We start from the raw sequence: 19833 nt of genomic DNA on the forward strand, positions 1-19833 counted from the left end.
GCTCATTTTTGGCATAGTAATTAAGGACAGTGCTGCCAAACTACATAAACTTAAAATATCGAAAAATATACAGCGCGCGAATTTTAAATGAGAATTTCCGAAAACTTTTCAGTCTTAATGTATATAATTTCATATTAAAACAATATAATGAAACAATTATTTAAATTTGAAAAACAAATTTATAAAATATTATTATTTTCCACAAATAAACAATAAAAATATATTTATTGTTTATTTTAAGAACTTTGATTATTTCCATATTATAGTTAGTTCAAGATTATTAATATTTTAAATTTTTTATAATGACATGTTTTCACAAAAAAAAATAATAATAAAACCTTAAATTAAATTAATAATAAAACGCATGAGAATTCATGAGCCGCAGCTCATACTCTAGCTTACGAGCGTGAGCCCATTTATAACTTAATGGCGGCTCTTGCTCGTGAGCGTGAGCTCTGTAGTAGGGCTCGCTCCTGAGCGTGAGCCATCGTATGTAAGCCATCGTTTTTTGCCGGCTCATGAGCCGTGAGCTGAATGAGCCAAAATGAGCCGCTCATGGGTACGCAAATACGGACTCTGCCTATACGTAGTCATTGTGGTCCAATTGACCATTTTATCGAGAGCATTACGATAGTTAAAATTGATATCGAGCTTAAACACGAACTGTCTGTGACAGTGACGATAAGCCAGTGATAGTGACGATAAGCCAGTATAACTAAGTCATACTGATATTAAGTGTTATAGAAGCAGTTATTCAAAATAGTTATCTTTACAACGATCTGTGGTCTAATAAATATGTAAAAGTATGCGAAATAGACTATTACTTTTCAAGACATTCCATTCTTTGTCTAAAATTTACTAAAGATATTATATGAAATACTATTAGATCCTCAAACCATGCATTACTACCAAAACTTTTAAAAATTTGCTTAAAATTTAATATGATTATCATACAGAATACTTTTCCGAACTGAAAAACTTTTCTGTGAACTGTCAATAGGTCTTTGTGAAAGATATAAACTTTAACTATACTTTAATATAATCCTAAATAATTTTTTATTTTAAAGTTGATTTTAATATAAAAAACAATTTTCTTTTTTAGCACAAACACATAAGTTAAACCCTTTTATTTCATTCTTTCGCTCATTAACAATAAGATTTCTGACACATTAACTGGAAAATAAACAAAAATTAGTATTACTCTATATATATACATATATATATATATATATTAGATACATAACACAATATATATGTATGTGCGTGCAAAAATATAAAATATTAAATATATATTGTTGGTATCCTTAAGATGAATTACATTTACGATTCAAAGCATCAGTCCCTGCTATAGCTAAGGCATGACGGCATACCATGTTATTTATCCGCTTGTCTTCACAGTTGAGCACTAATTTATAGCATCAAGAATCTCTGCAATTGTAAAAACAGATGAAAAATACTATAATATCAGAAATTCCAATTATAATAATAGATCAGTGGAGTTACCAGGATTGTGCTAAAGGGGCGAGGTGACATACTAAAAGTTTTTTTTTGACAGTATTTTTGCAGCTATTAAAACAATATAATTATAATAAATTTAATTCGCTATTTGGTTTATATACCCATATCATGATGAAAGATTGGTCCTGTCCTTCCATTTCATCCCAGTCTGTATACGCTACTATGCAAGATTTCTAGTATCCTTCACTAAATCAGAATGATATAAAATAACAAATAGCATAAATATTTTTAGTAGAACTAACTATATATCCTATACCAAATCTTACAATATATAAACATCTTTATTTTTCCATCACATCAGTGATCCATTATTTCTTGGTAATGTTTTCCATAACGTCAAAGTAATTATTACATGAACATATCCCAGAGGATGTCCATTTCTCACATACAAGGCATTATACTCACGAATACAATGTTTGCATTTTCTGGAATCAGCGTTAAACAATTTTCGAAACCATTGTGCGTATTCGAAAACATCTTTAAAACACATTTTCGTGATATTTGCCATTGGCACATGTTTGTCTATTCCCAATTCCTCAAAAAAGACCTCTTCACGTGAAATGCTTTATACACTATCCCATCATATCCCAGGGAAAGTCCATTTCTCTCATACAAGACATTATACTCACGAATACAATGTTTGCATTTTCTGGAATTGGCGTTAAACAATTTTCGAAACCATTGTGCGTATTCGAAAATATCTTTAAAACACATTTTCGTGATATTTGCCACTGAAACATGTTTGTCTATTCCCAAGTCCTCAGAAAAGGCCTCTTCACGTGAAATGCTTTATACACTATCCCATCATATCCCAGGGGAAGTCCATTTCTCTCATACAAGGCATTATATTCTCGAATACAGTGTTTGCATTTTCTGGAATTGGCTTTGAATAATTTTCGAAACCCTTGTGCGTATTCGAAAATATCTTTGAAATGCATTTTTGTGATATTTGCCACTGAAACATGTTTGTCTATTCCCAAGTCCTCAGAAAAGGCCTCTTCACGTGAAATGCTTTATACACTATCCCATCATATCCCAGGGGAAGTCCATTTCTCTCATACAAGGCATTATATTCTCGAATACAGTGTTTGCATTTTCTGGAATTGGCTTTGAATAATTTTCGAAACCCTTGTGCGTATTCGAAAATATCTTTGAAATGCATTTTTGTGATATTTGCCACTGAAACATGTTTGTCTATTCCCAAGTCCTCAGAAAAGGCCTCTTCACGTGAAATGCTTTATACACTATCCCATCATATCCCAGGGGAAGTCCATTTCTCTCATACAAGGCATTATATTCACGAATACAATGTTTGCATTTTCTGGAATTGGCTTTGAATAATTTTCGAAACTATTGTGCGTATTCGAAAATATCTTTGAAATGCATTTTCGTGATATTTACCACTGAAACATGTTTGTCTATTCCCAATTCCTCAAAAAAGGCCTCTTCACGTGAAATGCTTTATACACCATCCCATCATATCCCAGGGGAAGTCCATTTCTCACATACAAGGCATTATACTCACAAATACAATGTTTGCATTTTCTGGAATTGGCGTTAAACAATTTGCGAAACCACTGCGCGTATTCGAAAATATCTTTGAAATGCATTTTCGTGATATTTACCACAGACACATGTTTGTCTATTCCCAAGTCCTCAGAAAAGGCCTCTTCACGTGAAATGCTTTATACACTGTCCCATCATATCCCAGGGGAAGTCCATTTCTCACATACAAGGCATTATACTCACAAATACAATGTTTGCATTTTCTGGAATTGGCGTTAAACAATTTGCGAAACCACTGCGCGTATTCGAAAATATCTTTGAAATGCATTTTCGTGATATTTACCACAGACACATGTTTGTCTATTCCCAAGTCCTCAGAAAAGGCCTCTTCACGTGAAATGCTTTATACACTATCCCATCATATCCCAGGGGAAGTCCATTTCTCTCATACAAGGCATTATATTCACGAATACAATGTTTGCATTTTCTGGAATTGGCTTTGAATAATTTTCGAAACTATTGTGCGTATTCGAAAATATCTTTGAAATGCATTTTCGTGATATTTACCACTGAAACATGTTTGTCTATTCCCAATTCCTCAGAAAAGGCCTCTTCACGTGAAATGCTTTATACACCATCCCATCAAATCCCAGGGGAAGTCCATTTCTCTCATACAAGGCATTATATTCACGAATACAGTGTTTGCGATGTCTAGCATTGGCGTCAAAAAATTTGCGAAACCACTGTGCGAATTCGAAATTATCTTTGAAACGCATTTTCAGAATATTTTCCACCGGCACATATTTAGTGACACCTAACTTTTCGAAACAGGCTTGCAGCAACTTGAAATTGTATAGAAAATGAACCGGACAACAAGTGTAGAAATGAACTTTACTTAGCTTTATGACATTCGGAAAGAGCATGTTCATTAACTGGCAATAGACGGCACCGGTACCTAGATGCTCGATGCACTTGAAGTCCGCAATCAGTGTTTTATTGATCCATTGTAACAACTTATAATACGATATTCTTTTAGCGGAGCTTGCAGTGGAAGTGACGTTGATGGCTTTGGGTTTAATTTTAAACATCTTTCCAATAATTGCACAACGAATTTGAAAAAATTTTTTTTGAAATTCGTTCAAAAAAAATGATTAACTACAACATTTGACAAAAGAAAAAAAAATCGAAAGAGTTTAACTAGAAAATTTTGCACTCGAAAGGGTGAATTAAAATTGAAACTTAATTTGGAACTCAAAAAATTACAACACAAAAAAATATAAAAAATATGCTGAAGTAAATATTTTTCATTTTATGTTCGAAAAACCATGTATACTTTGTTAAAAATAATTCTTCTTAAAATATTAAAGTATTTATTAACGTTTATTTTTATTTTGTTTTTTTTGTTCGTTTGCAGACAATCATAAGGGAAATGAATCGTCTGGGAATGATGGTGGACTTATCGCACGTTTCCACAGGCACAATGCGGCATGCCTTGGAAGTGAGTGAAGCACCTGTTATATTCTCTCATTCATCTGCATATGAGCTGTGCAATTCAAGCCGGAATGTACAAGATGACATGCTTAAATCTTTGGCCAAAAATGGCGGTCTTATCATGGTTAACTTTTATTCGAAATTTTTATCCTGCAGCGAAAACTCTACGGTGCATGATGCAGTTGGTAAGTTAATTGAATAAAATTGAAAACTTGCATCGAGTATATACGAGAAACTTCATAGACAGACACAAAATTTTCAATAAGACATCAATCAAATAAATGAGAATTTTGAATATTTAAAGAGAAACTTTCGCCATTGTTTTTCTTGAAATTAATGATGGCTACGTGGCTGACACAGCTGCAATTCCGTTGCAATCATCCAAAAACTTTTTATTTTTTTTTTTTTTTATTTTGACAACATAATGACAGCATCAAATTTCTTCTCTTTTGAAGTTTCTTGCAAATATTTTTTCAAAGATTTTATCGAATATATTTTTAAATATTTTTAAAATTAAATAATTACATAGGAAAAAACCTATGCGAAGTCTTTGCCTTCTTCTCCCAACTTCTCATAATAAAAATAAATAATATTTTTTATGCGCCAAATCAATTGATTTGGTAGTCAGCCAAATAAGAGTTAAGAGAATATTTTCTATAAAAAGAAAATAATTTGTATATAATAATATTAAATATAAATACATAATATTCTTGAACTCGCCATAACATTTAATATATATTTACGATGATTATTCGCAGCTCATATAAATCACATAAGACGCGTTGCTGGCATTGAACATGTGGGTCTCGGCGCTGGATATGATGGCATCAATTTGTAAGTAAAAGCTAGTAAGAGCGTTATCTTCGGCATATGCCGAAGTTTAATTTTTCCGCACACATATTACCAATATTAATGCCACGCCCCTTTTCAACCTATTGCATATATAAAAATTTTACAATTTTATTACTGAAATCTATTATTATTATTAAGCCTTGCTTGACGTCACATGTCACATGATTACAAGCTGCTTCTATACTGGGCATAGACTATCTACAAATTGTTTCCATGTTTGCTTTCTTACTGCCAAGGTGTTTGGATTGGCTGTTAATTTCGTTCTTAACGTTCCATGTTCCAAATCGCCGATTTATTTTTATTATTCCAAATAGGCCGATTTATTCTTCTTGTAGACATTCTGGTGATAAAAAGGTTTTCGGGTACAACAGATTATCGATCTATCGCACCTTAGCCTGATGCTGGACAATAGACAATTTTAACATGGCGAAAAGCACGCCGTTACGGAATTTATTCGCAGACAAATTCGTACACCCTCGGCTTTTGCATTTTCTCTGTCTCAGCTCGTCGTCGATAAGCAGTGTTAATAGTCCCCCCATGAGAAGGTTTATCGACCAACTTGTTGAGAAGAAGCTAGGTGATAGTATATTGCGCTATCCATATTTTACTTCCGGAAACACTCAATCGCTCGTGGAACCAACTGAAATCTAAGTATTTTTAAAATGTTTTTGTAAAAATTAATTCAACTAAAAAAAATATTTTTTACAATCGTTATAATCTTATAATTCTTATAATCCTTATAAATTAATATAATACTAGTACAACAAAATTAATTATTCAACTTTTCTATACAGTAATTAAACACTTCAGAGAGACACTTTATTTTCTTCCTATTGCTTGAGATTATAAATCTTTCATTTTCTCATTATAATTTTTAATTGAATGTAATTCAAAATTTTATATGCCAATTTGCAACACTTTAATCTTCAAGGATATTTAAATATTTACATGTATGAAGATAATCTGATACTTTCAATAATTGACACTTCTGCCAATTTAACACTACAGCTTGGAATTTTAAGTACCACTTCAGTGCCTAATAACATTTAAGCGTTATTTTACGTAAGTGTGAACTGCAAAACTAGGACTAAATCCATAATAAAACATATTGTTTCTAGTATTGCAATTCATCTGAAGGATTTCTTCTATGCTACGAGGAATAACTAGGAACCGCAACAAGAGGATTTAACTAGAATTATTTTTTTATTCAACTCGAACAGTTTATTAATTTTATTTAAATAAATAAAATCTATTTAAATTTGATTTTTAACCAAAAAACCCCGAAAGAAACCATTTTTGTTAATAGAAACTATAATTTTAATAGAGCAGAATTTTGAACAGTAGTGAATTACAACAACAAAAATTTTTTATTATTTATTAATTAACTGAATTTTTATCTGACCTCACAGCTGTTTAAAGTATTGCCAAATGACTACCATGAGTGATCTTTTGGAAATATTTCTAGTATTGTATTAAATTATTCATTAATAATTTTTTGAGACTGCAAGTACCAAGGGTTGAATTAGTGCCCTGCCTAATTTAAAGCACAGAGTCAGTGTTCATTATCTAACTTACCCAAAGCCATATTTGGCGTGTATAATCTAACTTTTGTTTTGTTAATTTACTGTCAATAGTTTTATTAACAATTTCACTTAATGATTTATATTAGAACGAAATTATAAACCAACTATAAACTAATTACATTAATTAATTTTTTTTCTTTGTATTAAATAATAATAAATTTTTGATGTTGTAATTAATTACTGTTTGAAATATCTCTCTATTCATCAATTTAATCTGTAGTGATAGATGTATAATGTATTTTCGTTTAACATTTTTCCTATGGGTGGTTGACTAGTTCTCCGCTAACCTCCGCTAAATATTTTAATAGATCTTTTATCCTTACCGATGAACAGTCAAAAAAATACTTCCCTAAATAAGCATTTCTTAGGTGAATAGTTTCTTTTTCCTGTAAGTTTCCACAAATTTTACAATGAGTATTAAAATGAATTTCCAGCTTCTCTGCTTGAAGTTCTATTCACCAGTGACCAAAGAGAACTGCAGTAAGCATGACAGTGTTCATGTAGACAGTGTTCATGTAGCCCCTTTAGTTAGTTCTCAAGATCCTGTTTTGATATAACAGCGCCATGTTAACCGGAAAATTACACATGATCATGCTATTATTTACTAATGGCAAGCTGCTTTTTTAATCAGCTTTTATGTTAGTCAGTAACCCCTGTACACCTAGATTTATCTATGATTATAAATATATAGTCATTTACTTATATTGCTATGGAATGTAGCACTGATACTGTCGAGTATATTGTGCCCTCTTCTGAGATTAAAATAAGTCGCTAAGCGCTGTGTCGTCGATAAAAGATAGTATAGAACCTACATTACAGAGTTGTATTACTTCTTCCATTAGGGTATATATGCCCAGGAGTCTATTCCGTAATTGCATCAGCACAGGGCATTCTCACAGCACATGTGCGTCTGACTCTGCATTTTCTTTGCATAATCTACAGTTTTCATCCGTATATATACCCAGTCTCGTAAGATGGTATTTCAGTTTACAATGCCCTATTAAAATTCTTGTAATAATTCTAAGTTTTTCTTTTGACAGCTTCGTACAATCCTGGTATCTCCTATTGTTATAGCTATCAATAAGTGATTTGGATTGTTTTGATCCTGGTAATCTACACTTATCTTTTGGAAATTCAGTTTGAAGCTATGACGGGTGTGCATTTTTTTGAAATAGCTGAAAGTATACCCCAAAACTTCTACTCTGTTTGCTACAGATACATGATTACCAATATTTTTCTTTTGTGAATAAATTTAAAGATATGAATATGGAAATTTCAACAGAATGGTGCCAGAGATCAAACAAAATGTCTTGTTCTTGCTTTGTCTTGCTTGAGAAATTTGCCGAACTCTTGATTTAATATATGAATTAAACGGGAACGTCCCAGGAGTCGTCACAATTGAATTTTTTTTTTTTTGTGACGTTACTTTAAAATAAATTTATTATATTTTACAAAAACGATCGTCTACATAAAAACAATATCTTTTGAAAGACAAAACAACTGAATAAAAAAGCGTTCTAAATATATTTTCAAAATAATAATAATTTTGTATTTGTTGTTAAAGTACTATAATTTTATTTATATATTTGTCAGTCGAAACTAAAGAACTGCCATAAATGATTTTTTCACATTTTCTTAACATCACTGTTAAGATAAGGAGTAAAGATAAGGAAACTGCTTTTCTAGCTGACCTGGCAAAGCTGTCAGTCTTTTAGATTAGAAATTTAACTAAATACCAGATCGCTTTTCTTCTTCTGAAGTGGGAAAGTCGCGGTTTCTCAAAAAGAAATTTTCGTGCGATAGATGCTTTGAGCTGCTGCATATAAGTTAGTTCTTTAAGTCGGGCATAAGGGCAGTATCACCTCCATGGTATCACAACATATCATTATCTCTATTCAAATGAGCTTTGGTACACAATGCTACTATTTTAACCTTATCTTACCTAACGTGAAAGTTTAAAGGATTTTATAGATATTATATATTCCCACATTGGGGTCTCTTTCAGCAAGAGCTGAATGCAATATTGAACTTCATAGTTTAGTGCTTTAAAAACTTTACCACTCATAAACTTGTATTTAATATTATTAATTCTCATATGAACTATATCGAGTTTATTTGTGATATATCATTCATGATGCTAAAAGAAAGGGGTTGTGGCTGTAATAAGGTAGGTGTGTGTATGGATACTATTTTCTTCGGCAATTATAGTTTGGGGTCGAAGATAACACTCTAACTATTAAATATCAAGATATAAGTAATGTTTAAATATGGATTTCATTTGTGAAACTCAATTTTCTTATAAATTTCTAATATTATTAACTACGATTGAAATTTCGCCACCCTCTTGTCCGAAATGTACTCTAAGATATAGTATTGAAAATCCGGCTGGTATTAAAATATTTATATATCTTTAAAAACAATGTAATATACTGGTATTAATGTGTTCTTGATATTAAATTAATAGCCCATAAGCAAGACTTCAGTAATAAAATTGAAGAAAATTTTCCTATTATTAACAAATCAATTTTTTCATATTATGTGGCATTACTAATGGTACTTTTCAATATAAGTATTCAAAAAAGGATAAAAATTATCAAATATTTGGCTCTTACTAGTTTTTAAATTTAATATTATTTAAAGTTATTTCTTATAGAATAAAAAATATTTTGTAAATAGAAGTCATCACATATTTACGCCTTTTTTTTATATAAAAATTTCAACTTTTCTTTTATATTTAACAATATTTGTCGAAAAACAAAGTATCTGAACCAATCTCGTGCGCAACCGATTAAATCCCTCTTTGGGCTGCATAGCTATACAGACTTATATTCCGTATTCGTATTGGAGATATCTGATTCACTACACAAATGAACCAATATTCATTAGGTGCTTCATTTTTTTGGGAGCTTTTCTGACTCCAGAATCTTCCTCTAAGGCGCATTGGAACTTTTGACAAAAATTTCAGTTGGTTTTTAAACAACTGAGTTCTTACACAGTCAAATAATAAGCCAATAGGCCTAAGCGATTTCTTAGGATCGTTCATATAACCTAACCTAATATACTTATGTAGTCTTATATTTTATATAACAGAATGTATTTCTCATACAAATTGTTTCTGTTTGATCCGATTCATAAAGTCTGGATCTCATCTCAGTTATCGCATCGAACTAAAATACGAATATTTAACTCCAACATAAAATCTTGCCTTCTATATGGATGCCAATCCTGGAATACTACGGAAAACAGCACCGATGCACTACAAGTTTTTGTAAATCAGTCATTACGCAAAATTGTTTAACTATTTTGGCGAAATATAATTTCAAACAACGATCATCTATGGTCTCTAACTCAGCAAACACCTATGAGAAACGAAATTAAAAAGTGCAAATGGGAATGGATCGGTCACACTTTGCGTAGACCGACTGGTGACAGCACAAGAATGGCGATTGAATAGAACCCGATGGGTAACAGAAGGAGGGGCAGCCTGCTCATGCCTGGAGAAAACAAACCGACACGGAAATGTTACACATGCGGAAAAGCTGGGGAGAGTTGAAACTATTGGCCATCAATCGTACCGAGTGGAAGTTATTTGTTGCGGGCCTATGCTTCTCCTAGGAGTTAAAGGATTAAATATATATATATGTTTATTATTTTGATTTTTATTATTGTGTATATAATGTACACATTTTATAATTAGTCAATTATCTTATCCGTATTTATGAATCCAAATTGAAATGATTTGTATTTCTGTGCATTGGAACATAAATACTGTGTAGTACACGTTGGCGGTACCTATTCATCTCTGAGACCGCACAAATTTTTATTGATCGAAATATATTTTGCAAATTTCAAGTAAAATTTGAAATTTGAAAATAAGCTTCAAAATAATACACCACAAAATGCTAAAAAAAAGAACGAAATAGCGTCCTTTTTCACGCTTTGAGTTCTTGTTGTTATTTGGCTTGTCCTGTTTTGTCATTTGCAAATGGCAACACCGAAAACAAGCAAAGACTATAGCAGCATAAATGCAAACCAACAGCAATGCAACACCAGCAACAACTTCAGCAACACACCAATGTAGCAACGTAGCCGCGTAGCAACATCGGGGACAGCAGTTCCAGAGCAAAAATTTTATAACCTGATACAGCAATTGATGTATGCAGAATGGCCGGAAGGATAACCATATTTCCAAAAACCGAAATCAAAATAAAACCATTATAAAAATTTGTTAAAAATGTAGCAACACTGGCTACAACAACAACAACAACAATAAACTACAAAATACAAAATTGCCGACGTACGTGTCATATTTGACACGCTGAACACTTCCATGATGAAGATGATAATGATTATTATACTAATTATGATGTTGCCAGCTCAACAAAGTTACCTTGTCAAATGTGTTCCCTTCTCCATCTACAATGTATATGTGTGGCTTGGTAGAGTGGGATTGGTAATGGAAATTTTAAAATAACCCAACAGGAAATAACTATTTCTATAATTCAATTAAGAATTCCTTCAACTGTTTGATGTGAATCAGTTGATACTAACATAAAATTCTGACTACAGTTATCTTTACACTGTTATTCTGTGATGTATTAGTTAGAATAAAGATATATCCTTCAAGGGACGAAAAATTCATGAATTAAAATATGCAGTTGTCACATAAACATATCGTTCTAATAACAGAGATCTTTACTTACATACTTACTTACTTCAGTCTTCAGTGTAAATGTTGAGACCAAATTTCTCAACCTTTGACTTGCCGCAAATCCGACTCCAAATTCGTGCTTTGTTGCTTGGCAGCTGTAGTAGATGTCACAAGGCTCTCATTCAGAGTATCCTTGTTCCATCCATTGCATTTCCTGGAGGACGGTAATGTCAGCCTTATACTTCTTGAGTACATTAACCAGCTGTATAGATACACCTTCTCTGTAAAGAGTTCGGACATTCCAGGTGCATATTTTTAAATCGTATTTCTTATAACGTTTGTGATTATCGTCATGAATAAAGCGTTTCCTTATCCGAGGCTGCCTCTTTGTTTGCATTAAAAATTGTTTTTAAATGATGGGTTCCAAGCCCGACACACCTGCTATCATGAAACTTAAAAAAATTATTATAAAACAGAACCATCCATATACCTTCGATTAGGAAATATATTAATGTTTTCAATAGATGCCTATGCAGCTAAAGAACAATAACTTTCAATTATCAGGATATTGAAGAGTATTAGGATTTCCACCGCATGATCACAAAACCTATATCGTTGTGCTTAGCAATAAAATAAATATATCTTAGGCCAGAGACATTAAAATATTGTTCAGTAAATTTCTGAATTACTGCAATAAATTAGTTAAACAATCAGGATAATACGTACGCCTACCGGTTAATCCATATATAATATAGTTTTTGCCACTTTCTTATTCGCTTCATATAATAAGTTTCATAGAATAAAAAATAATAAACAAATACAGTCTGTAAGAAAAAGTTTTATCGCTGGAACAAAATCTGTAAAGCAATTTTGGAAAAGATAAAAATTCAAGCCCCCACAGTAATATGCTTGACTTAAAAAAGATGGATAATACCATTGATTGCTCACACCTAATATATAATCAACTATCGCTTTCTCAGGGATCGCTTTTTCACTGACTTGGAAGAGATAACGAAAGTAAACTTATCGGATCTCCTCAACTTCATCTGGAAAACCAAATGGTTTAACAAGGATTACAAAGCTTAGCAATTCGCCTCTCCCGGCAAAATTTTTGAGGGCATCACAATGGGCAATATATGCCTCCAAGTGGAAGTGCTGACAACGGTCAGCACGCGCTTTCCGAACCTAACCTAGCCCATCATCAATATATGAATATTGTTAATTAAATATTTGTTATGTAGGATTATAAATTAAAAGAAAAGTAATATGATTTAAATCATTTTTTTTATAGATAATAATAGAAAACATTGTGGACTATAAATAAATAAAAAGTCTAGGGTTCAAATTTTCCACAACTTTCTCGAATATTTAAACTTGTATCACACAAATGGTGGACTCTATGTAGTCTTGTTTTTCTAGGTTAAAGTCGTTATTGGCGTGTTTATATGACCCAATAACTTTAAAGAGTTTTACAAAAAAGTATCTTCAGTGCGAAAATCACATGATAAGGTGTTTATGCCCCAGCTCCATTTCTGAAGATAATATATACGATAAATACACATTTCACTAAATTATTGATATCAAGTAATATATAACATATAGCCCTATCTCGTTGAAATCAAAGACCACTTAGAGCATGTTCACTCAAACTTAAAACACTAAATCGTTATTTATACCTTTATTTTGGACTCTACTGGCGATGCTATACCGATTTGATATAAAAATATGCTAAAGTAAGTTCGATAAGTCCAAGTGTAAACGTAACGTTGTATTAAAGAGTTAAATTTTACCGAGACATGTATGGAGAGCAGAAGCACTGCAATATGTGTGTAATGTCATGTTTTCACTGTATGTTAAACAACTTATGTTAACGAAATTAAGATTTAGTCGTTTCCATTGGTGTAAGTTCATTTATGTATGTGAAATAGCATTTTACATATAAAACATATGGCACATATTTTAAATTTTGGTTATTTCTCTCCTGGAATATTTATTTTTAAAGGTTGCATTTAACGTTTTTCGTCCTAAATAAGTTAATTTATTTATAATGACCTCATTTATATGAAAACTGCTTATATGGTAAATTATTCTCATTAGTGGCCTTAATGATCAAAACTGCTAAATGAGACAAGTGGAAACATAGTATAAGAGATATTATATCATGTATGATACATTAAATAAATGTTCCCCCTTTCTTAAGTCACTACTATTCAGTTTACTCCCAAATTTTGTTACCTAAACTCACTTTTGAGAAGAGATTTATTGTTGGGATGCGAATTTTTCGCATATACGTGTGAGTACAACCCAGTATAGAAAGGCTACAGTAACGTTCTATATTATTTCTGACACCAACATGCAAATTATTTACTTTGACGTTTTGTGGTCACTTCAACTGATTTGTACGTGACCGAAAATGAAAAGTGGGTGCACCGTTTCACTGTCATTTTATGTGATTGTGGAAGGCTGCATACCGTACAATGTGGTCTATTTATGTGTGCGTATGTATATGTGAGTTTGTGTAAAATTGTGTTTGTGTAAGTGACAGTTATATTTGCGTATTTCGAATTTATTGGTTTCCGAAAAGGAATTTTAATCCTTTTAGATTTGGCAAACACAATTTTGCATATAACGTTTTTAGTGTAATGGCTTAAGTGGTTTTAATTTTGAACAGATTCATGTCATTAAAATATATATCGGTTAAAATTTTATTTATTGAAAACGCATTTAGTTTTTATTAGAAAGATTAATTTTTGTGCTTATAAAAACCAACATTTTTAATTTCTATTAAAATTAGTTGAATTTTTTGAAAAAAAATTTAATTACTTCATATTTGTTACTTTTTTTCTATTTAATTAAAAATTATTAATATAACTGGCACTTTAAGTGTGATGAAAATATTACAAAATTAATATTTAGAAAGCTGTAGTATAATAACAGAGCTTTGATGCACAAGGCTGTCACTTCAAACTAACCTTATCTAATATTTACAACATATGAAAAAATAGAGAAAATATCATTAAAATATCTCAATGTGATAACAAATATACCTTAGAATGCTTCAAAAAAAAAAATTAAGACGAGATGTTCGATTTTGGTGAGTTTCTTATAACTTTAGGAACGAAAGCTTACATAAGATATTAATGGATTTCAATTATTTTTAGTTCAGTTCAAATTTTTTTAGAAATTCAATTCTCTTTGATAGATACAACTTTAACCCACTATTAGGTTTTCAAGAACCTTCGAAATATTTTTGTTCTAACCACCCTAATGGGTGATATTGGTAAGCATCCTAAGTTTTTTGTCACTAGATGTTGTTGATACCCATATATTCCTCTAGCAATACTAATCCTATTATGTTAAAGATCATATATTTTAATGGTGATATTTCAGGCGTCAATTTATTGTACATGCAATTATGCAAGTCATAACTCTTGTAAAAAATTGTTTTGATTTGGAAAAACATGAAATATTTGAAAATATACGATCTTCTTATAATATTATAAGAAAGGTATCAGTAAACATGCAAATACAAGCCGAACAATTATACGGCTAACGATGGGTATACTTGATTCCGTTCCCGAAATTTCAATGTCGAAAATAGACCTCGCCCTGATTGGGCAATTACTAAAAAAACCGATTAACACATTTTTGATGACTTGAAACAAATCGAAGAAACTTGATTGGAAAGCTTCGATGCATTCACTATGCAGATCTTGATGGATCTTGGATCCAGTTCTTGCACCATCTGACTGTCTAAGATATTTTGGTCTTTGTAGAACTCTTTTGATATTAAAAGATTAAGTGACCAAAGAGAGTCCATATTTTTGACCAATAAGCCACAGAAATTCTATACCTATGGAATTCTGAAGCTACCCGAAAAATGACAAGAAGTGATAAATATTAAAGGGACAATACACATTTAATTAAAACTGAATTTTAATAAATTCAACAAAAAAAAATTTTTTTAAATATGTACCAAAAAACCGAGAATACTTTTCTATATAACCCAATTAATTAATTAAAAACTAATAAAAAGTGAATTTGGTACAATAGGACACTTCTAGCCGCAGTACCGGTAGTTGGGCGATTTCACGACAATAGTTTTAATTAATATAATCCAATATTCATATATATGTATATATACATATATAAACATATTATATATATATTATATACATATATATTACATATATATATTATAATCATTACATATATGTATATATATTATTAATTATAGATGTATAGTATGACAACTGCTGTGATAAGGAAGAGTTTATGAAACATCTGATCACTAACTATGATGCACTAGGCTATAAAAGAAACAAAATTTTATGTGCATACCAACTAGAGGATGTAGACCTTCAAAAACTCTCTCCGAAGGAGCTGATTCGATTCCTCGCGATACTAAATAACTAAATACAAAGGGATACACAATAGATCAAACTTAGCCTAACCCGAAACCCCCAAACACCATTCCACCATTTCATTCCACCATGGTATGACAATTTTCAGCAACAAATTTAATTCCTCCCAAAATATTTGAGATTCTTTGAACTTCTGCTCCATTAAATTTGTTCTAAAACGTAAGAATGTTATTATCCCCTAGAATTGTGACGGTTCTCTCAAGCAAAAGTATCTCATACATTATTTCTATTTTCTCAAAAAGAAACATTTTGGAACTTTAACTTAAAGTATTTTGAATAACAAAATTTATTACGATTTGTAATTACCGTGCACTCTCTCCCACTTCACTATGACTCGCAAAAGTCATTTGTGAGACAATTCTATGACTCCACATATTTTCTTAGCATGGAAACTGAATTATTTAATCTAATGCAAAAATTTCTATTAAAATGAAAATTGAACATTTTATTGTCTGCTTAAATCGAGTGGAAATTTTGTTTACGATTATATTTTTCTGCAAATTATGTGGAAATATTTCGTGAAATAAAGATTTTCAAGGCGAACTGCACACACTTAATATATTTTTTGAATATTTTTTTGTTTGCATTATAAGCAATTTTACCTTTTTATGGCAATAAACAATTTATCTAGGATAATGAATAAAACTTTTTAGGTTTACGACCTGCAACAAAGTATCCCTACCCTAGAAGTTAATAGCTTCTATCCATTTTTCTTATATATGAATGTTTAATATTTGAAATTAGTTAAATTCTTTTCAACTAAATTTAATTTGTATCTCTGAGTTAAACGTAAAAATTCTTAATTAAAAGGGATTAATAGTCAATAAATTTGAAATTTAGAAATTAATTTTTTAAATAAATTAAATAAATATTTTGAGTCAACCATAGCACTATTTCGGATACCAACAGATATCCATCATATCCATCATCTTTAGGAACTAAAGTGTGTATATATATTATTTCGACTAAAAGTATCACGAAACGAACCCTGTCAAATTCAAACCGTAGATTTCCATATTAACACACATCTATTATGGGAAGTTAGAACAGAGTATCATCCAACCCAATAAAGTGACCCCAATAAAGTGAAGTTTTAGCTAAAGTAGACTGCAAAATGATTTGGGTTCTTCTTCGCCCTTCGATTCTCGGATGTCGTTGTGGAGTTAAAGCTAAAGTGGCTTCCAACACTCGTTATTGCAAGCAGTTCATTTAGCTTGTGTTGGCCTGATAAGTCATCACCAACCCAATGGTAGGCACAATATATGCACTGCTGTCTCCTCTTCTTCTAGATATAATCTGCACGTGTCTTCCTCATATAACACACATAACCAAACAACAACAACACTGGTGTGCTAGTTTTAAGGCTAACACATAAACCACAGCTATATAAATTCGCTTAACTTTTACAAATCGTTGTTCTGTAAAAGGTAAGCATTTAAGTCCTTTTCAATTTTTAATTTATATATTAGTAGAAATTATTTCTATAAACAATTGTGACTATAAAAGTAGAACTCTTTATTATTATTATTTATTATTATTATTATTTATTAATTATTATTATTATTTACATTTATTTTCAGCAATAAAAATAAATTTTCCACGAAAAAAATATTCTTCAGTGTTTTGTTCACATATCATAAAGGAATAAATATATTTTTTTGTTAAATCAATATATCGATAAGTGATGCAAATTTAATTTGGAAATATTCAAATATCTATAACAAATATTATATAGCTTTTCTAAAAGACTACATAAAAATTTTATAGAGTATCGTATGATATTTTTATATATGGTAGTCTTTTAAAAAAGCTATATAACATTTGCTATGGATATTTGAATATATCAGAATCATCACTTGCATTACTTATCGATATATTAATTTAATAAATAAATATATTCTTATTCTTTTAATGGATTTTCTTATCATAAAGGATTGATTTTGATTGATTTTTAAAGTCCATTTTGATAAAAGAAACTTAATTCTTAATATGAGGTATTACTTTCAATAGAAAGGTTTTTATCGAATACTAGCGAAATTGCAACAACACAAAATTATAAAAATAAATCTTTATAAAGATTATAAACATTCCTTTTATTTTTTAGTTAGATAGAGAGAGAACGGGGTACTAGCTCCCATTTGAGTAGAGCACTGCGACCATGATTGATCTTTTATGCTACAACAGCCCCTTACTGAACAGAATTTTTTGTTTTTTAAGTAATACATAGAATTTTTGTTGTTGTAGTTCATTGTTTTTCGAAACCTCTCTAACAAAATACAATAGTTTCTATTAGGTAAAATAGTCACAACTGTCATAACTGACGTTAAATTACTATTGATTAAATATAATACATATAAGAAATAGTGTTTCTTTAATAAAAAAAAGCTATCAAGTCACAGTTCTTTTTGTTGTATATATAAAAAAATTATATAAAGTCTCATTCAAAATCTGATTGTTAATCTGAATATATATTTAATCTCCTTTAACTCCTAGGAAGAGCATAGGGTCGCATAACAACCAAATGAGATTATAAAACGTGAAAAGTATCTGTATTTTTTTTATTAAAAAATGTCAATCCCACTAAAAACTTCTGTAACAAATAACCAAGATTTATTAAGTGCATCGAAAATATTAAGAGATCTGATAAACTAATCTTGCCAGACCTGACATTTTAGATGGTTCTTTTTCCTCTTCTTTCTTGCAGCACCTGCATTTCTAGAATCTATACCTAATCAATGACTAGACATTTTCAGTTAGTTTTCTTAATTGGAACAATGTGTATACTTTCCTAGATCGGTATAATTAATATTCATTATTTATTTAAATCTACACAAGAAAATATCTACAGATCTGATGAACTTATAACTTGATCTTGTCAGGGTTGTGCATTTGGTGAAAATTTCGCGATGGATCTTTTTCCCTGGTACTTTTTTCAGACCACTGCATACAGGAAAGTGTGTACTCTCTCGAATCGATATCATTAATATTAGTTATTTATTAAGATTAATACTAGATATAATAATAAAATAAATTGAAAATAAAATATATTTAAAATAATTATTTATTAATTCTTACAATATTTTTTTATATATAGCACACCCAAAGGATTGGAAGATGTTTCGGCATATCCCACACTATTTGCTGAATTACTTGGTGTTGGTTGGTCTATTGAGGATCTCACAAAACTGGCTGGTGGAAATTTTCTGCGTGTCATGCAGCAAGTCGAAAAGGTACGCGATGAGAAGAAAGCAGCTGGTGTTAAGCCCTATGAAGATCATCCCAACTTCCGTAGCGATGATCCATATAATTGTACTTCTAGCTAATTGATTATAAGGGTATCACCTGAAGTTGTACAGTAATTACTTTAAACACAAGGACTTAATATAGATTACAAAGCAAGGCAGCTAAAATTGCAGAAATTGTGAACGTTTATGTTTAAAAAACTATCATATAAGATTATTTAGATAATTAAAAATATTAATTAAATATTAAATTTAAAGTTAAAATCTGAGAAGAAAATTATTAAAAAATTAAAACATATAATGAGAACTGCTAATAGCTAAATTTTAGAAAAAAAATTTTATTTTTTCTTAAATAAACTCCTTTTTGTTGAACTTAATTCAAAAATTAATTTTAGTAAAAATTTTTTCAGTTCTTTATAATATTTAAATTATTTTTAAACGGTTGATATATGTTTAAAAAAAAAAAAAAACAAATGCACAATAACCCAAGACTTCATATTAAACAAAATTGTAATTTAAATTCTTTTAACCTAAAATACATAAAGAAAAATATTAAATAATATAAC

General features: G+C 30.5%; 1 protein-coding gene and 1 long non-coding RNA gene across 3 annotated transcripts; one reads left to right on the forward strand and one right to left on the reverse strand.

Annotated features, from left to right (window-relative positions):
- Nucleotides 1-1097: 1097 nt before the first annotated feature.
- Nucleotides 1098-3602, reverse strand: LOC119690057. 2 transcript variants are annotated; one of them, XR_005253541.1, is made up of 5 exons: nucleotides 1785-3602; nucleotides 1620-1704; nucleotides 1504-1566; nucleotides 1325-1428; nucleotides 1098-1173 (listed from the first exon to the last, which is right to left on the reverse strand). It is a non-coding gene; the product is annotated as an uncharacterized LOC119690057 (long non-coding RNA). The 2 variants fall into 2 exon arrangements; XR_005253540.1 differs by having other exon boundaries at nucleotides 1319-1428.
- An 821-nt stretch (nucleotides 3603-4423) lies between these two features.
- LOC119688325 (dipeptidase 2-like) lies at nucleotides 4424-19474 on the forward strand (the record flags this gene model as incomplete). The annotated part of the gene is made up of 3 exons (XM_038103002.1): nucleotides 4424-4700; nucleotides 5274-5349; nucleotides 19120-19474. Coding segments are annotated over 3 exons (582 nt in total), but the record flags the coding sequence as incomplete, so codon positions are not given.
- Nucleotides 19475-19833: the final 359 nt, after the last annotated feature.

This window comes from Teleopsis dalmanni, chromosome X, assembly GCF_002237135.1.
Source record: "Teleopsis dalmanni isolate 2A chromosome X, ASM223713v2, whole genome shotgun sequence".
Lineage (NCBI taxonomy): Eukaryota > Metazoa > Arthropoda > Insecta > Diptera > Diopsidae > Teleopsis > Teleopsis dalmanni.